This window comes from Anomaloglossus baeobatrachus, chromosome 6, assembly GCF_048569485.1.
Source record: "Anomaloglossus baeobatrachus isolate aAnoBae1 chromosome 6, aAnoBae1.hap1, whole genome shotgun sequence".
In the NCBI taxonomy this organism is placed as follows: Eukaryota; Metazoa; Chordata; class Amphibia; order Anura; family Aromobatidae; genus Anomaloglossus; species Anomaloglossus baeobatrachus.
Genome location: NC_134358.1, coordinates 34309977 through 34334201, shown reverse-complemented (window position 1 = coordinate 34334201; position 24225 = coordinate 34309977). Strand labels below are relative to the sequence as shown.

Genomic DNA, 24225 nt, shown 5'->3' with positions numbered 1-24225 from the left:
GACCACCCCCTGTAACGTCATTGCAGGGTATCTGCTGTGATTTCCTGGTAGATAGGGGGGTGGAGGGGGCCTTTTGAATACCCCTGCCAGTGCCCTGAAAGCCTCACAGGGCCCAAGAGTAGTGTTGAGCGGACCCAAACTTTAAAAATCCGGATCCGCGCGGTTCCAGCGTCCGATCCGGGTCCGACCCGGACCCGAGTATTCGGCTGCACGATCCGGATCCGTTTTTTTTTTTTCTCGCTCTCTCTCTTTCTCTCTTTTTTTTCTCTCTCCCTCTCTTTCTCTTTCACTCTTTTTTCTTTCTCTCTCTCTTTCTCTTTCTTTTTCTTTCTCTCTCTTTCTCTTTCTTTTTCTCTCTTTCTCTTTTTCTCTCTTTTTCTTTCTCTCTTTTTCTCTCTCTCACTCTTTCTCATTCTCTTTCTCTTTCTCTCTCTCTCTCGTCCCCGGATCCGCTCCCCATTGACTTATATAGGTCCGAACTCCGGATCGGATCCGGACTTATTTTTCAACCCGCGGCGGATCCGCCGGACCCGGATTATTGGAAGTCCGCTCAACTCTACCCAAGAGACCATACATTTTGCTTCAATATTATTACCAGTGATCAAGCGATAGCAGGTTTGTGTCCCATATTGCGACTTAAATAATGTACAAAATGTAAAAAAAAATAAATGTTATTACAAATAAGCTTTATCATTACCCAAAAATAAAAGATAAGAAAAATGTCTGTAAAAGTCCGATCTATGAAAATATAAAATTAATCAATCCATATAGAAAACAGCTTAGAGAACAAAAGTGTGACCCTACCCTAATGAATTCATAGAGTGCCCCGTTCCTCTTTCCAGGTGAAGCATGGGGAGGGGGCAGAGGGGGCAGTCGGATTTGCACAATTGTCTTTTTTTATTATTACAAAGACCCCTGACTTGTTTTGCACCTTTACTATTATTCTTCAGAGACAAATGGTGCATAAATGATAAATGTGACCGTCCAGGGAAGGTTTCCTTATTGCTTTTGTGGGGGAGTGTACTGTGCTGTGGTTATTATTACCCTTTAATCATATTTCTTAAGACTATTTTAATAAGGAAATATTTTTTTTTTTACTTTTGAAATCTAAAGCCATACAAAGAAACTTGCTTCTCTGATAGTGTAATTTTAGATTCTATTTGTACTTTTTATTGGGGGGGGGGGACTTCACTGGAGAGAATTAATTGATTTGGAATAAGTTACTGTATTTATATTTTTCATTTACTATTTTAATTAATTAAAATTTTCTTGGTGGTTATATTAAAAATAACTAATGTATTCTATGGTACTGATCCATAACCACCATTTCTCTTATATAATAATTGCATTATGTGGTGTTTTTTTTTTACTATATCTATATTTACAGTTCAAAAGTTTTTTCTCTTTTGCTTTCTCTTTAGTTTGCTCTTTCTTCCCACTTTTTCTCTTTTGCTTTTTCTTTTATTACATTTTTCTTTCACTTTTTCATTAATTCTTTGTCATTTTCTTTTTTCTGCTTTTTATCTTTCACTTTTTTTCTTTTCTTTCTTGTTTTACTTAGCTTTTTTTTTTAACTTTTTCGTTTTCTCATTTTTTCCTTTCACTTTCTCTTTTTCATTATTTATTTGCTTTTTTTTCTTTTACACTTTTTGTCTTTTTTTGTTTAGCTTTTTCTTTTTCTTTAGCTTTTTGTTGTGCTTTTTCTTTCTTTTCTTTGATTGTTTCTTTGTCATTTGCGTTTTTCCTTTTTTCACTTTTTATGTCTCGCTTTCTTTTCTTTTTTTTCTTGTTTAGCTTTTTTTCTTGTGCTTTTTCTTTTCTTTTCATTATTTCTTTGTCATTTGCTTTTTCTTTGTTTTTACTTTATCTTTAACTTTCTTTTTTTCTTTCTTTCTTTTCTTCTCTTGTTTACTTTAGCTTTTTTCCTTTTCCGTTCACTTTCTCTTTTTCATTATTTCTTTGTCATTTGCTTTTTTTTCCTTTTCGCTTTCTTTTTTCTTGTTTAACTTTTTTTCTTTTTCTTTAGCTTTCTTGTGCTTTCTCTTTTTTTTCTGTCTTTTTCATTATTTGTTTGTCATTTGCTTTTTCTTTGTTTTTCGCTTTTTATAGCTTTCACTTTTTTCTTTTTCACATTTTTTCATCTCTTTAGCTTTTTGCCTTTTTCCTTTTTCTTGTACTTTTTTTTTCTTTTTTCTTTTCTTTCATTCTTTCTCTCTTGCTTTATTTTTCTTTGTTTCTTTCTTTTTCTTTCCATCATTCCCTCTCTATCTTTCTTCCGTTATCTTTTTTTTTTTCTCTTTCTTTCCTTCCTTCCCTTAATTTTCTTTCTTTTTTTTTTAAGTAAGTATTTTTCTTTTTACACCTGGTGTTTTTGTATTTTCTCTACCTGCAGGAAATAATGTGACATGTATGTGATTATGTATATTGAGCCACTACTTTTGCACAAATGTGAATGTTCTCTGCTTATGCTTTTATTTTTCTCGTTGGGGGGGGGGGGGTGTTTTCTAAGGAATATTTTGCCTGGAATATCGGGTATATAATGATAATTGAGCCATATTACTCTTGATTTATAAAGGGAATTCTTATAAAAACAAAAATGATTTTTGTAAGGGATAAGAACCCTAAATATCGCTGAATCCATCCTATTATATGATCCATTTATAAATGCAGATTTTTTTAATCTTACTTTTTTAGATACCTAATAACATTAGTGTCTAATTTAACCTGAATATAGTGCCGTCCTGTTTAAAAATTATTTTAGGTAGTTGCTCCATTCAGAGTCTTCATTAAAAAAAACCCAAAAATGCCAACATTGGAGCTGTGTAGACAGAACGGTATAAATGCGTCTTTATGATTGCAAATGAATACTACCTAAATACTACTTGTAGTATCCTACAGTATATGCAATTAGATTCTGCCACCAAAGAGTTAAAATATAAAGTGAATGGTAGACAGTGAGAGACTAAGCAAGTTTGCAATTTCCTTGTTATTTCTCCTCCATTCTCTGTGGAAGGTATACTCAGGTCAGTGTCACCATTTCAGTCCATTGTTAGAAAAGCACAATACAAATAGTTGTTGTTTACAGCTCGTTGCCTTGGAAACTGACCACTTCTACTAGACAACACAACAGTGTGCAGTGTTTACAAGCCATTTTCTATTGAGCTTGCAAGTAGTGATGAGCGGACCTGTTGAAGTTCGGTTTGGCGGCTTCATCCAAACTTTAGATAAAGTTGGGTTTGGGTCCCGGACTTGAATTACAGTGGAAGTCACAAATTGGGCAGTTCAGGTCTGCACCCACATGCAGCCAGCCATAAACAGATCATTTTCGGGGGTGGGTTGGGGGGGGGGGGGTGGTGTCCGTTATTTTTGGGATGCACACTACGGTTATTACCCCCAGGGCGAGCCGTTAACACACTGCAAGCGGCTCGCACTGGGCTGAGCACCGAGTGTATTTCTCGCATGAGTGGTGTATAGAGTTGAGCGGACTTCCAATAATCCGGGTCCGGCGGATCCGCCACGGGTTGAGAAAGAAGTCCGGATCCGATCCGGAGTTCGGACCTATATAAGCCAATGGGGAGCAGATCCGGGGACGAGAGAGTTAGAGACCGAGACCTGCTAGGATTGCTGGATCACAATGTTTACAAGCTACACCTCTGCGGTGGTCGGTCTCCTAGGCAACGATCTGTAAACAAAAGAGAAGTGTTAATATCTCAAGAACGGACACAAATTTTAATAAGCTGTAAAGTGGTTAGCGCTGTCCGACAGGATCAATTTCTGAAGACTCTTGAGAACCCTTTTAACAAAATGTATTTAACTGCCATAACCAAACTTCCCCAAATTTCCAAACCACTAATACTGAGATTTTTTTTTTTTTCTTCCAAATTTTAAATTGTATCTTTACACCTTTTGTAATGTTTGTTTTTTTATTATCCAACTCCTTTTCTTAGTATTCTAGTATGTTCATAATGAATTTCTGGGGTCTAGTATCTAATATACCAGGTAACTATACAATGAATGAAGGTCTGATCTTGAGGTTGTTGTGCCTATTTCGAGACACATTGTACTTTATGCCAGGACATGACCGTTTTTTTTGTTTTCTATGGAGCTGATGATGTATGCTACATTCAATGAATAATTGAGCTGTTGTAGTTGATGTGCAATAAACAGTGTTTTATTTACATGCTGTGGTTATAATTAATACATTCAATGTAATTAACGTCTCACCGCCTCTGTATTGTTTGGCTCAAAAACACAAGAACTTTTAGCCTAAAGGGGCAAATACTCGCTTTTCTTTACAAAAGTTGTTCACCATAGAAGATTTTGGATTTTGAAGAAGCGGTGCAGACATCAATGCTTACTGAATTTTTCGTCAAAAGGAAGAGCGTTAACACCGCGGCTGCCGATTCTGCACAATCTTATACTTTTTCAATACGTACAGAACTTATCGCCAGAGTTTGACAGACACTAACACACTATATTATTTTGTGATGCTATTATTTTATATGTAGCACTGTCTCCTACCTGAATTTTCTTATTTATTTAGGTTCTCAATATATACACACAAAAAAAGTGTGTGAATATATCTCTCTTTTCACTATTTATATATATATTTTTTATATATATTTATTTTATATATATATATATATATATATGTATATATATAATAAAAAAAAAAAAAAAATATATATATATATATATAATAAAAAAAAAAAAAATATATATATATATATATATATATATATATATAAAATAAAAAATATATATATTTTTTATTTTATATATATATATATATATATATATATATATATATTTTTTTTTTTTATTTATATATGTATATATATATAATAAAAAAAAATATATATATATATATATATATATATATATATATATATATATATAAAATAAAAAATATATATATTTTTTTTTAATATATATATTATATATATATTTTTTTTTATATATATGTATGTAATATATATATAGTTGCTCAAAAAAATACTTAAACAACAAATTTTAGTGTTCCTTTATTTTTTTGAGCAGTTTGTGTATATTTTTTTTTTTCTTTTAAATTGGGGCTCACATTTTAATGAGGTCTTAATTCTGTCAATTTTTACTTTATAAATTAAAGCATTAAAGGGAAAATGATCATGAAAAACCCTCTGCAAGCAGAAGGAGCTGAGCAGTTTGTATAGTTTTTGAAAAAAAAAAAAAGTATTAATTTCTGATCCTTTTATTCCTAAAGGAATGCAGATTTTTTTTTTCCTATGTAATCTGACAGCAGCATGATGTAGGGGAAGAGACCCTGATTCTAGAGGTGTGTCACTTACTATACTGTGTTGTTGTTTCAATACAATCACTGATTTATCGGCAAGAGACTATCAGCACATGACTAGATGGCATGTCTTGTGTATCCTAGTCCAACCCTGCCCTTAGTAGTGTCAATATACAGCGTACACATAAAGCAGCCAATCAGCGGTGTGGTCGGGGTTATACACAGTTCAGCATTTCGAGCTCTGCTACATCTGCAAAAATAAAGAAATGTGCTGGGACCCACAATTGCTCACCCACCAGTTTTACCAAGGTCTGCTATGTCTGTCTGTAATGCACTGTTTTTATATGAATTGTTTAATAAGGGTAATCTTTTAATCATTATTACATTGGTCATTATATATATATATATATATATATATATATATATATATATATATATATATATTTTTTTTTATATAAAAAATCTATCTGTATAAATATATATCTATATGTGCGTGTGTGTGTATGTATATATAATATAATTTTGCTCAGTGCTTTTCTGGGACCTATAAATCTATTGAAATTACAATCCTTGAAGGCAGTGATTGTGTTACAACTGCTGCACCTGGTAAATTGACACCGGCGGAGTTCGGATCTCTGCCCCTACATCATGCTGCTGTCAGATTACATAGCAAAAACCTGCTAACAGATTCCCTTTAGGAGTCCAGGGGGCGGAACTAAAAAAATCAAAGCACATTTTTGAATGTCAGTGCCTCCAGAGACAGCTGTAGGTCTGGCTACCTCCTTCTGCTCTACAATCTGCTGCCCATTGAAAGGTCCGCATGTGCAGGGTGAATTTTTTTAAAGTACCACTCCAGCACTTTTTTAAAATTTTACCACTAGAGTTCCCTGCCCCCTATATTATTGTCGTCCTTCTACGTCTTCTCCTTTTATCTCCATCGCTCCCATTGGTCTCCGGCGATTTGTGGTCTGCCGGGAGCTCCAGTTTTTCGTGGAGTGAGCCGGAGGTCACAACTCAATACAAGTCTATGAGAGCCTCGATCTGGCTCTCATAGACTTGTATTGAGATTTTGTGATGTAACATTTGACACACCCCCAATGCACTTTTATACTAATTTGCATATGCAATGAAAACATTTCTCAGCACTGGAACTCCGTCTTACTACAACACTGCTATCATTTTTACTGTTACAGTTGGAGCTATACAAAAAGTTACGGTAGTGATGTTGTTCTGACCGATTCCCTTTAAAGAAACACACAAGCAGAACACAAATCTTAAAAATTGTACAAACGTTTTACCGTCTCTCGATTCTCTTTGCTTTCATTTATGATATGCTTTGTGTTTTTTTTTTATTGTTTTACCTTGTTACACTTTTCTTAATTTTTAATCTGCATGTATAGATAGAAATGTTTTATATTTATCAGTTTTTAAGTGCCAATAATGTTAATTGATTCTCTGTTTTACACGTAACAAATAAAATTAACCCAATTTTCTAAATGGTTGGAAATTATTATTATGATCCAGCAAATATTCGTGGACCTGCAAGAGCAATAAAGGACTCTGCTGACAACAACGTTTCAGGGTGATGCACAATTTTGTGTTGTTTTTTTTTCCATGGTTAAACAATGTGTTTTGCTAAATTTTTTTTTTTTTTTTTTTTTTTTTAATGCTTATTATTTTCCAAGAACAAAATCTTTATCGCCCATTCTTAAAATGGACCATAAATATCAGATTGGTGAGGTTCTGACTCTAGGGAGCAATGAGTTCTGTTCTTTGTTTAATAGGCACAGCGCCACACATCGGTAGTGGCTGTACCTGGTACTGCAACAGAGCTACAGTCCTATGCAGTGCCACTACCATATGTACAGTACTGTACCTGGTAAACCTAGAAGGGGATTACACCCTTCAATGAGGTGATGAGGTGACACCAACAGTTTGACATCACCAATCAAATATTAAAGTTATGTCTTAGCAATAGGTCCTGGAAAACTACTTTGTAAGCTTTTTGTAAAATTTTTGAACTCTCCTAATTCTGTTGCTTTTTTCCGTTTTGAGCTACTTTGTTCTATTGCTGAGATATTTACATATTTCTTTTGGAGCGCACTGTGAAATCTCTGTTTGTAGTCCGACTAGGCGTTCCTTCAGAGTGGTCTTTAGCACACCCTTCAACCCTTCCAAATGTAGCCAATCACTGCTGGGTATCTGATCTAACAGTTTCAGATCAGACATTGCCGGCGGTGTGAAAGTGCACGCCTCTAGAGAAGACTCTGAAGAAACACCCAGTTGGACTGCATGCAGAGATTTCACATACTGGGCTCCAAAATCCAAAACTGAAAACAACGTCAGAGTCGGCGGAACTTAGGGATTTTTCCAAGGTATTCAACTCCATTTTCCATTCTTGCTTTTTATTTTTTGGGTTTCAAAGATTATCTCCCTTCTAAGCCAGGAATCCTTTGTAATGCAGATATAACTGTGATCCTTTTTTTTGTTGTTGTTTATTTAGGTGATTACACCCAAACCCCAGAGTCAAATTGAAGCAGGTCTATGCCATTCTAGTATGACAGTGATTCCTTTCCTGTTGACGCCGTCTTTGTCTTCCGGGAAGTCTCGCAGCAAGAAAGACAAACAGGAGCCTGTCGATGCCATAGGGTGTCCAAAGTCCCCGACATTATCCATTACTGATCTGCAGCTAAATCAAGGCGAGGATCTGATGTTTCCACTCTCCTGTCTCTTTCCTTATGTCGCAATAAAAATTTGTTTAAAAATCTAATTGCAAAATTAGTTACGTTACTGAAGGGTTATTATAGTTCTATTTTTACTTATCTAATTCAAGGATAAGTAATTAAAAAATAAAAATATCTCTACTTTTCTCTCTATCTCCATCTCTATCGATCTATCTATCTATAGATATATATATATATATATATATATATATATATATATATATATATATATATATATATATATATATATATATATATATATATATATATATACACATATACAGTTAGGTCCAGAAATATTTGGACAGTGACACAATTTTCGCGAGTTGGGCTCTGCATGCCACCACATTGGATTTGAAATGAAACCTCTACAACAGAATTCAAGTGCAGATTGCAACGTTTAATTTGAAGGTTTGAACAAAAATATCTGATAGAAATTGTAGGAATTGTCACATTTCTTTACAAACACTCCACATTTTAGGAGGTCAAAAGTAATTGGACAAATAAACCAAACCCAAACAAAATATTTTTATTTTCAGTATTTTGTTGCGAATCCTTTGGAGGCAATCACTGCCTTAAGTCTGGAACCCATGGACATCACCAAACGCTGGGTTTCCTCCTTCTTAATGCTTTGCCAGGCCTTTACAGCCGCAGCCTTCAGGTCTTGCTTGTTTGTGGGTCTTTCCGTCTTAAGTCTGGATTTGAGCAAGTGAAATGCATGCTCAGTTGGGTTAAGATCTGGTGATTGACTTGGCCATTGCAGAAGGTTCCACTTTTTTGCACTCATGAACTTCTGGGTAGCTTTGGCTGTATGCTTGGGGTCATTGTCCATCTGTACTATGAAGCGCCGTCCGATCAACTTTGCGGCATTTGGCTGAATCTGGGCTGAAAGTATATCCCGGTACACTTCAGAATTCATCCGGCTACTCTTGTCTGCTGTTATGTCATCAATAAACACAAGTGACCCAGTGCCATTGAAAGCCATGCATGCCCATGCCATCACGTTGCCTCCACCATGTTTTACAGAGGATGTGGTGTGCCTTGGATCATGTGCCGTTCCCTTTCTTCTCCAAACTTTTTTCTTCCCATCATTCTGGTACAGGTTGATCTTGGTCTCATCTGTCCATAGAATACTTTTCCAGAACTGAGCTGGCTTCATGAGGGGTTTTTCAGCAAATTTAACTCTGGCCTGTCTATTTTTGGAATTGATGAATGGTTTGCATCTAGATGTGAACCCTTTGTATTTACTTTCATGGAGTCTTCTCTTTACTGTTGACTTAGAGACAGATGCACCTACTTCACTGAGAGTGTTCTGGACTTCAGTTGATGTTGTGAACGGGTTCTTCTTCACCAAAGAAAGTATGCGGCGATCATCTACCACTGTTGTCATCCGTGGACGCCCAGGCCTTTTTGAGTTCCCAAGCTCACCAGTCAATTCCTTTTTTCTCAGAATCTACCCGACTGTTGATTTTGCTACTCCAAGCATGTCTGCTATCTCTCTGATGGATTTTTTTCTTTTTTTTCAGCCTCAGGATGTTCTGCTTCACCTCAATTGAGAGTTCCTTAGACCGCATGTTGTCTGGTCACAGCAACAGCTTCCAAATGCAAAACCACACACCTGTAATCAACCCCAGACCTTTTAACTACTTCATTGATTACAGGTTAACGAGGGAGACGCCTTGAGAGTTAATTGCAGCCCTTAGAGTCCCTTGTCCAATTACTTTTGGTCCCTTGAAAAAGAGGAGGCTATGCATTACAGAGCTATGATTCCTAAACCCTTTCTCCGATTTGGATGTGAAAACTCTCATATTGCAGCTGGGAGTGTGCACTTTCAGCCCATATTATATATATAATTGTATTTCTGAACATGTTTTTGTAAACAGCTAAAATAACAAAACTTGTGTCACTGTCCAAATATTTCTGGCCCTGACTGTATATATATATATAAAAAAGTTAAGAAAAATGTAAAATAGGATTATTATATTACATTTTACAAATAATATGTTATATATTATGTGGACTTTGTTTCTCTGAAACTAAAAACAGTGTCTTATATTAGAATTGGCTCTAAAAGACGCTTTAGGGCTTATTTTCGGGGGATGTCTTATATTTATAATTGCCATCTGTGATTCAGTCACCTGTTATGCAAAATGAATATTCACCCCTTTTCCCACTCACCCCTTTGTTCTAGCATCATTGATTGGTTCATTCACACTGCTGAACTAACCTGCTGTTAATATAAAATGAATATTCACCCCTTTTCCTGCCCACTCCTCTATTCTGCCATCATTGATTGGGTCAGTCACACTGCTGTACTAACCTGCTGTTAATATAAAATGAATATTCACCCAGGGCTGTGGAGTCGGAGTCGTGGAGTCGGATTCGGAGTCGGTATAAAATGCACAGACTCCGAAAATATATAATAAATTGGGGACAGTAGTGCATTGCAGAATGTGCTGAATATTTTACTAAATAATATTTAGTATAATGCTTATATTTAAGTGAAAAATGTATTGTAGTACAATGTGAACATCAGACATTTTATTTATTTTTATGATACAATAATCAAGATATTTAGACAGAACATAAAATATATTTATTGGAATACAACTTTAGAACACAAAAAACGAATAAATTGTAAATATGTAATATATTATATACACACACACATATACACACACACACACACACACACACACACACACACACACACACACACACACACACGATATATGTAATCTACTGTATATTACATAGTGTATTACTACAATTCCTTACAATTTATTACAGTTTTTTGTGTTCTAAAGTTGTATCCAATAAATATATTTTATGTTCTATCTAAATATCTTGATTATTGTATCATAAAAATGATTAAATGTCTGATGCTCACATACACATGTTCATGTACTACAATAAATTTTTCACCTAACTATAAGCAATGTATGTAGGAGTCGGAGTCTGAGTCGGTGCAAGAGAAATTGAGGAGTCTGAGTCGAAGGTGTGGCTTACCGACTCCACAGCCCTGTATTCACCCCTTTCCCCGCCCACCCCTTTGTTCTGCCATCATTGATTGGGTCATTCACACTGCTGTATTAACTTGCTGTTAATACAAAATGAATATTCACCCATTTCCCCGCCCACCCCTCTGTTCTGGCATCATTGATTGCATCAGCCACACTGTTGTACTCGCTGGCTTTTAATACAGACTAAATATTCACCACTTTCCCTTCCCACCCCTCTGTTCTGGCATCATTGAGTGAGTCAATCACACCGCTGTACTAACCCGTTGTTAATACAAAATGAATATTCACCCCTTTCCCTGCTCACCCTTCTGTTCCGGCATCATTGATTGTGTCAGTTACACTGTTTTTACTCTGGCTGTTAATAAAAAAAATGAATATTCTCCCATCCGTAGTCCCGCAAACCCCTCTCTGCTGGTAAGTGATTCAGTCAGCTTGCTGTAGTCCTGACCTGACGATTGCAGTGCGATTCTCGGGTTGGCAAGCGGCTCTTCTTACCCCAGTGTTTCAACTTGTATTTCTATGCAGCTGTCATGCTCAAGTGGGGAGAGCCGCCGGCCAGTCTGATGATTGCAATATGCTTATCAGGCGAAGAATACAATAGTCTGACTGAATCACTGATGCCGGTACAGAGGAGTGGGTGGGAATCTGGGCCAAGGAATATTAATTTTGTATTATCAGTGTGTGAGTACATCAGTGTGACTGACCCAATCAGTGATGCCGGTACAGATGGATGGTCGAACATTTGGTTGAGGGAATATTCATTTTGTATTAACAGTGGGCAAGTACATCTCTGTGACTGACCCAATCAATGATGCTGGCCACAGAGGGTTGGGCAGAAATTTGGTTGGGGGGGTATATTCATTTTGTATTATCAGCGGGTAAGTACAGCAGTGTGACTGACCCAATCAATGATGCCGGCACAGATAGGTGGGTGGGGGAAGAGGTGAATATTCATTTTGTTTTATCAGTGGGCATGCAACTATAAATGAACAGCAGTAAAAGTTACATATCCTGAAAAGGCTGCACAAGCCCTATTTCAGGATTGTATTCATATGATGAATCGGGAACTAGGGCTTATTTTTGCAGTAGGGCTTATATTATAAGCATACTCCAAAAAAGGCCGAAAAATCCTGCTAGATAATTTTTTGGGGGGTTTGTCTTATTTTCGAGGAAACATGGTATACTTAGGTTTTTTTTATACCTGTGTTATCCCCAAAACCTGCTGGTTATCAGACTGTCGAGATCCCAAACAAGGAGATGGGAAGGTTCACTGAACTCTGGCAAGGAGTTCACCCAGTGCATGTGCTTAGTTTGAACAGTCATTTTGTGCCAACAAACTCCCCTTAAATCACATTCCAATTCCGACATGTCTCCCTCTTTACACCCAATGTATCAGTGGTAAGGAGATCTGAATTGGTAAAATTCTTTAAATTCTTCTCTCTCAAAGCTTTTTTGAGACCTACCTTTTAAAGAGATAATATGCAAAATATTTTTTTAATTTTCTTTTTTCCAAAATTAAAAAAAATAAAATGGAAAGCGAAATATTGAAAAAAAAAAAATTGGCCTTTTTTTCTTTTTTTTTTTTTTTACTTTGAATTAAGTAAAATATTAAACTTAAAAAAAGTCATTGCAAATAAAATGAATATTGTACTTAATTTAATTTTTACAGTCATTTTTTTTAGTTTATTTTTTTACTATATTAAACACTGTACTATATTGTAATATTTTTTCACAATATAAAAAGTGAAAACGAGTTAAATTTAAAGTTAAATTTACGCAAATAAATATATTAATTTTATTTGTAATGTCATTTTTTCCTTTTTAATATTGATACTTAATTTTATTTTGATATTCTTGCTATTTTCTCTTTTGAGGACAGGGCTCCATTCCAGAAAGGTTAAAGTTGTTTTTTTTTTTTTTTCTTTTTTGGACATGGATTTTTTTTAGGGCATACTTGCATTTTGAAATAAACATTTTAGTTTAATTAAAAGTATAAAATTCTATTTAACATATCTGATTTTCTTCCACTTCATAATCATTGAAAGATCTTTCTTTGTAGGTACGCAGCACGGCGCAAATCTTTCCAGAAATTCTGGACGTAACAATCAGAGGCGAAGATCTCGGCGTCATACACCTGAAACCCCCGGTGTCACTCTCCACATACCTTTCCGTGAAGAAAAAGGCCTTCTAAGTTACACAGAGACTCCGCAAGACCTTTCAATAGCCAAGGGTAATTAATAAATTTAATGCGTGCCCTTCGGTCACGGTCCACAAAATTGTTTCCAATTTCCAACTTTTACAATTTTTTTTTATGGTTATATAGGGAATAATTTTAAAAACACTTTTTTTTACATTTTTATGGTTATGTAGGGAATGATTTAAAAATTGTTTAGCTCCTTTTGCACCACTTACATATATTTCTGTGTAATTTTTAAGCTGATAATTTTTTAAATTCCTTTACAATTTTTTTTTTGTTAAATTTTTAAGGTTATGTACGGAATAATTTTAAAATCCTTTTTAGCTCCTTTGACACCAATTCCATATATTTGTTTACAATTTTTAGGCTGATAATTTTTTTTAATTTCTTTACATTTTTTAATTGTTATTTTAGGGAATTATTTTAAAAACATTTTTATTTCCTTTTACACCAATTCCATATACTTGTGTGTAATTTTTAGGCTGATAATTTTTTAAATTACGTTGCAATATTTTTTTCTTTTTTTACTTTTATGGTTTTGTAGGGAATATTTTTAAAATCCTTTTTAGCTCCTTTTATATCAGTTCCATATATTTTTGGGTAATTTCCAAGCTCATAATTTTTTTAAATTACCTTACAATTTTTTTTTTTTTAATGATTATGTAGGGAATCATTTTAAAAACCTTGTTCGCGCCTTTTACACCAATTCCATATATGTGGGTGCAATTTTTAGGCTCGTATTTTTTTTTAAATTACTTAACTTTTTTTTTTTAATTCTTTTGGTTATGTAGGAAATCATTATAAAATCTTTAGTTTAGCTCCTTTTACACCAGTTCCATATATTTTTGGGTAATTGTTTAAATCACTTTACAATTATTTCTTATTTTTATCGTTATGTAGGGACCGATTTTAAAAATACTGTAAGCTCCTTATACACCACAATTATATATGTGCATGTATGTATGTGTGTGCGTGTATATATATATATATATTATATAATATATATATATATATATATATATATATATATATATATATATATATATGTATATATATATATATGTATATATATTATATAATATATATACATATATATATATATATATATATATATATATATATATATATGTATATATATATATGTATGTGTATATATATATATATACATATGGGTGTACGTGTGTGTGTATATGTGTGTGTGTGTATATATATATATATATATATATATATATATATATATATATATATATATATATATATATATATATAATATAATATAATATAATATAATATAATATAATATAATATAATATAATATAATATAATGTGTGTGTGTGTGTTACATTTTTCTCTTTTTATTAAATGATTATGTAGGGAGTCATTTTAAAAACCTTTTCAGCTCCTTTTACACTAATTCCATATATGTGTGTGCAATTTGCCGGCTAATTTTTTTAAAATTTTATTTTACATTTTTTTTTTTTTTTTTTTATGGTTATGTAGGGTAGAATTCCGAAATATCTTTTGCTACTTGCACTCAAATTCCATATTTTTTATTTATGGTTATGTAGGGAATTTTTTTTAAAACTTTTTTAGCTCCTTTTACACCAACTCCATATATATGTGTGCTCAATTTTTAGGCTGATAATTAAAAAAAATTGTAAGCTAATTTAAAAAATTATCAGCCTAAAAATTACGCACAAATATAAGGAAATAGTGTGAACGGCGCTAACAAGGTTTTTAAAATAATTCCCTACATAATTAAAAAAAATTGTAACGTAATTAAAAAAATATGTAGGGAATTATTTTAAAAACCTTGTCAGAGCACCGTTCACACCATTTCCTTTTATTTGTGCGTAATTTATAGGCTGATAATTTTTAAAATTACCTTTACAATTTTTTTTATTTTTTTTTTATGGCTAATACAGGGAATGATCTTACAAACCTTTGTAGCTTCTTTTACACCAATTCCATACATTTGTGTGTAATTTTTAGGCTGATAATTTATTTTTTTATAGTACTTAACACTTTTTTTTTGTATCCAAGTTACTTTTTGTGAAACATGTAAAAATGTTTTCCGTTCATCCTGTACCGGTTCCAATTTTTTTTTTTGGGGGTGGAGGTTATTTTTTCAGTTGAATAATTAAAACATATTTCACTCTCTTCTGCCAGTTTAATATTTTTGTGCAATGATGTTTGGGTTATGTTTTTTTAAGAGTTGGGGCTCATTATTTGGGTGAATAATGAAAAAAAAAATGTTTAACCCCCCCCTTTTTTTTTTTTTTTTTTTGTTTTTTTTACAACAGTTCTATATTTATTATAAAATGAATAGAATCAAAGTGGTAAAATTCTGATGTTGGTTCTGGTTTCTCAGTGTTGTTCTATGACTGGTATTAATAAATGATGATTTAGTGGTCTTACATGTTTGATGTTTGATTTTACGTTACAAATGAATCGTTTCCCTTCGCCCGCGCTCTACGAAGATTATTTTGTTTTTTTTCCGGTTCTCATTGTATTCTGCAAAACCCCATGATCCGATGAATTCCGCAGAATGTGGTGAGGCCTGTCCTCCGGAACGTCCTATTGTAATACTCTATCACATTCTTTTGTTTATTTAGTACCCGCTGTTGCCTTTGTGCCGCAGGAGAAGCTTGAACCACTTGACCTAAGCCGTAACGTGGACGTTACCTCTCCCATAATCCCAGCATCCACTTACCACATTGACTGCCCCTCTAAAGAAAAGGAACACTTACAATTGATAACCTATTCTCCAAAAGCAATAGCTGATGGCAGAATAGCCTCAACATCCGCAGGTAATACTCTCTTGGTTTCGCGAGCACATGGCTCGTTTCTTATCGAATGTAGCCACACGGGCCGGCGGCTTAACGCATGCTACGTCTTGGAGCTCTGCTGCCACCTCAGGTAGGTGCTCGGCAAACTTTGCAGCATTTTTCCTCAACTGCTACGAGAAATCCTAAAGGTAAAGCACATTATTTTATTATTTAACATGTTGCATTAGTCGGACTATCCATTTTATGTTGACTTTCTCTTAGCTTTTTAATTTAATGGGTTGTTCGGTGATGACGTACTCCTCAATGAGGGTCCGATCACTGGGTCTCTCACCGATCGGCAAGACGAGGAATTTTTATCCCTCACAAGGCACTTCCTAAGATCTCAGTTACCCCTTAGATAATAAATGGTGAAACATGTAAAAATGTGAAATTCTAACCGGGATAAAAAGTTTCCCGTCAGTGGTCAAACATCCTCGATCACGAAATTAACACCTATGCTGATTGTAATTGATTACTTATTTTAACCGTACAACTACTGATGGGCGGACTCGCAGATAACCAGGGCCGGCGTATCTAACCAGGTTAAAAAAATATTCCCAGTTCCGGCCCAGGATTGGTTCTGGTTAACTGCCTAGACGCCGGTCCCCATAAAAGTCTCTATGGGGACCAGAATCTGGCAATTAAAAATTGTGGTAGAAGAGGTATGGGGATAGGAGCAAGTGAGCTGTACTTACCGAGGCTTCGATGCGGATGTAACTGCTTCCAGGCCTCACATTCACTTCCGGCCCTGCTCATTTACCTTCATGCATATGCACTGTTTTCCCCGCCCACCAGCCATCCTGGCGCGTGTGATTGGTTGTAGTCAGACGCGTCTGTATGACACTGTCTGACTGCAACCAATCACAGGAGCTGTCTGCGGGTCACTTTCGTTGTGTAAAAATAAAACATTTGGCATAGTGTCCCCCCATATTATGATACCCAGCACAGATAAAGCATACGGCTACAGGCTATAGCCCCCAACTGTGCGCTTATCTTGGCTTTGTATCAGAATAGGAGCAATTGCTTATGGCTTTTTTTAAAGTTATTTAAATAAATAGTTAAAAATAAATAGCATGCGGTCCCCACCAATTTTGATAGCAAGCCAAGATAAAGCCCGGAAACTGGGGTCTGGTATTCTCATGCCAGGGAGACCCTTGCTTATTGGGCCCCCTAGCCTAAAAATAGGAACCTGCAGCTGCCCGGGATAGCCACATCCATTAGATGTAACAGTCGCGGCGCTTTACTCAGCTCTTCCAGATTGCCCTGGTGCGGTGGCAATCAGTGGAATGAGGGGATAATAACAGCTCACAGCTGCCACTAAAACCCCATTACTAACCTGTAAGTAAAAAGAAATGAACACAAACACCGAAAAAATCTTTTATTTGAGATAACAGACAAACAAAACCCTCTTTCACCACTTTATTAACCCCAAAACACCCCTGCAGGTCTGATGTAATCCACACGATGTCCCATGATGATTCTAGCTCTGCTACATATGAATTCACACCGAGTGGCCATAGAACATGACTGGCCACTGTAAGGTTCAGGCAGAGACTGAGTGAGCCACGTGATCAGCGGTGACGTCACTCAGGTGATTTGTGGCCGAAGCTGGAGGTGCCCACGGTCTCCACCTGTGACTGCAAATAGCCTGAGTAATGTCACCACTGACCGCGTGGCTCATTTAGTCTCTGCTTGAACCTCACATCAGGCAGTCACGTTCTATGTGTGAAGTCAGTTGTAGCAGAGCTGGAATTGTTGTGGGACCTCGTGTGGATTACGTTAGACCAGCAGGAGTGTTTTGGGGTTAATCAAGTGGTGAAAGAGGCTGCTTTTTTGTCTTTTTTTTTTTCAAATAAAGAATTTTTTGGGTGTTTGTGTTTTTCTATAAGTGAAAAGAACTAATGTGGGGGGTCTCATAGGTGCATCCCATTACTATTCTAGCGCTTAGTGGCAGCTGCGAGCTGTGATTAACCCTTTATTACCCCAATTGCCACCACACCAGGGCAATTTGAAGAGCCAGGTAAAGCGTCGGGCTTGTCACATCTAATGGATGTGGCAATCCTGGGCAGCTGCAGGCTGCTATTTTTAGGCGAGGGGTGGCCCAATAAGCATGGTTCTCTACAGCCTGTGAATACCAGACTCCAGCTTTCAGGCTTTATCATAGCTGGTTGTCAAAAATACAGTCCAGGTCCGCCCATCACCATGTACAACCCCTTTAAACCAGCAACATAAACAGTTTACCATTGACACGTTTTGTTTGTTTTAAAACAAATATTTATTTTTTGTGTCCTATGTGGATGGAGACTTACACAGCAAAAATTGTTTTAGCTTGAAGAGGGTGAGGTTTTGATGCAGATATATGAACAAAGACCCAAAAGGCACAGGTTAGGCACAATTTATGACTGGACAATAGGGCATAGAGAATTGACAGATTCCTATTCCCAAGATAAAAAATAATCTCACATCCATGTATTCCCAGCAATATCTGTAACCAATCTTTGCAGAGCCCGAACGTCAATAGAGTAGTAGAGTTGTGCGTGCTGGACATCCACTCCATTCAATGTCCATGGGACTAATGGAATTAGCAGAGTGTTTTACTGAGCTTTCTCAAGCAGTCCCATAGATCGTGAAGTGGATCATTCGCAGCTCTGCTCCATTTACGTTTGGACTAGTGATGAGCGGGCACTACCATGTTCGAGAGCACGGTTCTCGTAAATAGTGATGAGCAGACACTACAATGCTCGGGTGCTGAGTACTCGTAACCAGGGATGAGCGGGCACTACCATGCTCAGGTGCTCGATACATGGAACTAGTGATGAGTGGGCACTACCATGCTCAGGTGCTCGATACATGGAACTAGTGATGAGTGGGCACTACCATGCTCAGGTGCTCGATACATGGAACTAGTGATGAGCGGGCACTTCCATGCTCGGGACTCAAAGCTAGCAGTTTGATGCTTGGATGTTTGTGACTTGAGCATCCGAATATAATGGAAGTCAATGGTGGACTCAAGCATTTTTTTTTTTTTTTTTTTTGAAAGATTTCCTGGAAAAAAAATTTAAGTCAGGTACTTACGCTTCGTCCATCTGAGCGTCCAATGGCTAGTTATGAGTACCGAGCAACCGAGCATGATAGTGATCCCTCATCATTATTCATTATGAGTACTCAGCACCTAAGCATGGTAGTGCTCACTCATCACTAGTTACAGCGTAAAAAAAACTGGGGAAAAACGGGTTTTTTGCCGCGCTAAGAGACCACGAGCATAAATATAATAATTTGTTTATTTATATTATATTATATTATATATTTGTATTTTATTTAGGTCATTCCAACGCGTTTCAGAGACTCATCTGCCTCCTTCCTCAGGGAAAAAGAAAGAGATCCTTTTCCCTGAGGAAGGAGGCAGATGAGTCTCCAAAACGCGTTGGAATGACCTAAATAAAAGAACAAATTATTATATTTATGCTCGTGGTCTCTTAGCGCGGCAAAAAACCCGTTTTTCCCCAGTTTTTTTACGCTGAAAATTTGCTCTGTAACGGGGCCGCTGCTGAACCACCTAAGCGCTCATCCACGTCTGCAAAGGGGTTGTGACTGGCACAACCCTGCCAGGTGAGTGCATTGCTTTTTTCCTTATTCACCCTGTAAACCGGGTAAGACCCTATTGCCCCTCTTTCTCTCCCATCACAGCATCATCATTAGTTACGTGTACTGAGCACCTGAGCATGGTAGTGCCCGCTCATCACTAGTTACGAGTACTGAGCACCTGAGCATGGTAGTGCCCGCTCATCACTAGTTACGAGTACTGAGCACCCGAGCATGGTAGTGCCCGCTCATCACTAGTTACGAGTACTGAGCACCTGAGCATGGTAGTGCCCGCTCATCACTAGTTACGAGTACTGAGCACCTGAGCATGGTAGTGCCCGCTCATCACTAGTTACAAGTACTGAGCACCTGAGCATGGTAGTGCTCACTCATCACTAGTTACAAGTACTGAGCACCCGAGCATGGTAGTGCCTGCTCATCACTAGTTACGAGTACTGAGCACCTGAGCATGGTAGTGCCCGCTCATCACTAGTTACGAGTACTGAGCACCCGAGCATGGTAGTGCCCACTCATCACTAGTTACCAGTACTGAGAACCTGAGCATGATAGTGCCCGCTCATCACTAGTTACCAGTACTGAGCACCTGAGCATGGTAGTGTCCGCTCATCACTAGTTACGAGTACTGAGCACCCGAGCATGGTAGTGCCCACTCATCACTAGTTACCAGTACTGAGAACCTGAGCATGGTAGTGCTCGCTCATCACTAGTTACGAGTACAGAGCACCCGAGCATGGGAGTGCCCACTCATCATTAGTTTGGTCTCCTGGCCCCCAGATTTCAGCCCTGTTCTTGGGATCTCTGTGATCCGACCACTAGCGAGCAGTAAGTTCTCCCCTATCCCATGACTATCTTTGGAATAACCCTTTAATACCTATTTTTCGTGCAATTTGCCATTATGAAAAATATATATTTAAAGGGAACCTGTAAGAAACTTTAAACCATGAAGAAGACTGTGTAGTCAGCCATAAACTAATTGATCCATTTATAACCCAAACCCAAAAGTGCTAGGATAAATCAAAGTTTGAAGCTGTCTTTAAGTGCATTAGTGCATTGGGGAGTAAAGATGCACTTACAGCTCCTCAGCCTCCTCTGTATTCTTGAATTAGCACCACCCTCCCCTGGCTGATTGACAGGCCAGTGTACCAGAGCAAAAAACCTGTCAGCCAAGGTAAGCTGCTGTTAACCTTTTTTTATACTCCCACACTAAGAAGCTGTAAGTGCACCAGACAAAACACACTATCTCACCGCTGAAGCAGTATTTTAGGATCATAAAGAGATCAACTGGCTCATCTTGTAAATGGATCCACAGTCATACTTATGATTTAATGCGAGGGGAGTGGGGGAATATATGACACATTCACTTTTATGCCAATTATGCCTAAAAAAAAAATGTCCCAACTCGCCCCAAAAAGGAACAAAGGTTCAATTAGAACAATAGGAATAGAATTCAATGCTGCGAGGCAAAAAATAACTACAAATTTTGATTAATGTTTTTGTTTTCAATCCTCGGTCATGGGTATACCTTACCTGTTTGCAGACGGTCTTTGGGTTTTGGAATGTTTTTTTACCTCTAAGATTCGTTTCTGCTCTTTCTGAATAATTCCTCCATACATTACAATATTATCCGTAATCTAGACTTTTTTTTTAAATGTAAATCACAGAACAAAATAATATGACCAGTGACAAAATGGTAAGTGGTATATTAATTTGTGACCGACACCTCTTAAAGTGCATCTGTTACCCCGGCTTAAAGGGGCCCCATTTTCTCTCATTTTATTCCTTCTGCTCCCGAGTATTTTTTTCTTGTATCCATCATAAGGTTCCAGAGATATTGGCCCTATTATTTGGAAGTAAATTTTGTGATGTTTACCAGTGGGGCAGTGCTCATAGGATCCTCTGGGGCGTGTCTTTAGGCTGCTCTGTGAGCCACACCCCCTTGTAAAAATAGAAAATCATGGCTGCGTTTTTCTAACATCGGTGCCATGCATGTCCACAGGTTGTGTGGTATTGGAACTCAGCCCCATAGCAGTAGGAGTCAGAAGATAGATGCGGTGCTGCATGTAGAAAACAGCGGCTATGTACTCCTGACATTACACAACCCCTTTAAGACTGTGGTTAAGTGCTTGCTACATTTAGGCTCTGCATTATCACATGAGCAGCTGAAATGCTCCGGTGTTACAGACGCAAGTCTCACCCACACCGCAGGTCTAATAACCACAACCGAAGCCGTCGGCTTGGGCCGTTCGATTCTCCAATCAGGACAGAACTTACATTTATAATGTGCCCAATCAGTAACCAAATGAGTCCTTTGCATATATTTATTTGTTCTGATAAATAGATTTAAGGTTTTCCTGACACTTTTTTTCTAATCTGATGCTCTTGACTCTTAACGATTACTGATGAGCGGGCACTACCATGCTCGGGTGCTCGTAACTAATGATGAGCGGGCACTACCATGCTCGGGTGCTCGGTACTCGTAACTAGTGATGAGCGGGCACTACCATGCTCGGGTGCTCGTAACTAATGATGAGCGGGCACTACCATGCTCGGGTGCTCGTAACTAATGATGAGCGGGCACTACCATGCTCGGGTGCTCGTAACTAATGATGAGCGGTCCCTACCATGCTCGGGTGCTCGGTACTCGTAACTAGTGATGAGCGGGCACTACCATGCTCGGGTGCTCGGTACTCGTAACTAATGATGAGCGAGCACTACCATGCTCGGGTGCTCTGTACTCGTAACTAATGATGAGCGGGCACTACCATGCTCGGGTGCTGTGTACTCGTAACTAGTGATCAGTGGACACTACTATGCTCGGGTGCTCAATTCTCGGAATTAGTGATGAGCGGGCACTACCATGCTCAGAAGCTCAGTACTCATTACTAGTGATGGGCGAGCACTACCATGCTCGGGTGCTCAGTACTCGTAACTAGTGATGAGCGGGCACTACCATGCTCGAGTGCTCAGTACTCGTAACTAGTGGTGAGTGGGCACTACCATGCTCGGGTGCTCAGTACTCCTAACTAGTGATGAGCGGGCACTACCATGTTTGGGTGCTCGATACTCATAATGAGCAGTCGGACACTCAGGCAGGCTCAACTTGAGTACAGATCATGATGCAACTTTATGGGGAAAGCAAGCACTATCTTCCAGAAAAACACTTAAATTACCCACTGACTTCCATTATATTCAGGCACTTGAGCACTTAACAAGTATCGAGCACCTGAGCATGGTAGTGCTCATTCATCACTAGTTACCAGTACTGAGCACCTGAGCATGGTAGTGCTCATTCATCACTAGTTACTAGTACTGAGCACCCGAGCATGGTAGTGCTCATTCATCACTAGTTACTAGTACTGAGCACCCGAGCATGGTAGTGCTCATTCATCACTAGTTACTAGTACTGAGCACCCGAGCATGGTAGTGCCCGCTCATCACTAGTTACGAGTACTGAGCACCCGAGCATGGTAGTGCCCGCTCATCACTAGTTACGAGTACTGAGCACCTGAGCATGGTAGTGTCCGCTCATCACTAGTAACGAGTACTGAGCACCTGAGCATGGTAGTGCCCGCTCATCACTAGTTACGAGTACTGAGCACCTGAGCATGGTAGTGCCCGCTCATCACTAGTTACCAGTACTGAGCACCTGAGCATGGTAGTGCCCGCTCATCACTAGTTACGAGTACTGAGCACCCGAGCATGGTAGTGCTCACTTATCACTAGTTACGAGTACTGAGCACCTGAGCATGGTAGTGCCCGCTCATCACTAGTTACCAGTACTGAACACCCGAGCATGGTAGTGTCCGCTCATCACTAGTAACGAGTACTGAGCACCTGAGCATGGTAGTGCCCGCTCATCACTAGCTACCAGTACTGAGCACCCGAGCATGGTAGTGTCCGCTCATCACTAGTAACGAGTACTGAGCACCTGGGCATGGTAGTGCTCACTTATCACTAGTTACGAGTACTGAGCACCTGAGCATGGTAGTGCTCACTTATCACTATGCTAATGCTGTCAGTGTAAAGGTCCAGTCACACTAAGCAACTTACCAGCGATCCCAACAACGATAGGGATCGCTGGTAAGTTGCTAGGAGGTTGCTGGTGAGATGTCACACTGCAACGCTCCAGCGATCCCACCAGCAACCTGACCTGGCAGGGATCGCTGGAGCGTGGCTACACAAGTTGCTGGTGAGCTGTCACCAGCAACCAGTGACAAGCCCCCAGCGCCGCGTGGAAGCTGCTGCGCTTGGTAACTAAGGTAAATATCGGGTAACCAACCCGATATTTACCTTGGTTACCACCGCACGGAGCTACACGTGCAGAGAGCAGGGAGCAGCGCACACTGAGCGCAGGCTCCCTGCTCTCCTAGCTACAGCACACATCGGGTTAGTTACCCGATGTGTGCTGCAGCTACATGTGCACAGAGCAGGGAGCAGCGCACAATGCTTAGCGCTGGCTCCCTGCTTTCCTAGTTACAGCTCACATGGGGTTAATTTCCCGATGTGTGCTGTAGCTACATGTGCACAGAGCAGGAGCCGGCACTGACAGTGAGAGCGGCGGAGGCTGGTAACAAAGGTA

General features: G+C 38.1%; 1 protein-coding gene across 1 annotated transcript in view; it reads left to right on the top strand.

Annotated features, from left to right (window-relative positions):
- Window positions 1-24225, top strand: part of PHF20L1 (PHD finger protein 20 like 1) — a 162697-nt gene that overhangs the window by 86185 nt on the left and 52287 nt on the right. The window contains exons 9-11 of the mRNA XM_075352848.1: window positions 7776-7971; window positions 13078-13248; window positions 15831-16025. Coding sequence (XP_075208963.1) covers window positions 7776-7971; window positions 13078-13248; window positions 15831-16025 — 562 coding nt within the window. The remainder of the gene's footprint in view (window positions 1-7775; window positions 7972-13077; window positions 13249-15830; window positions 16026-24225) is intronic.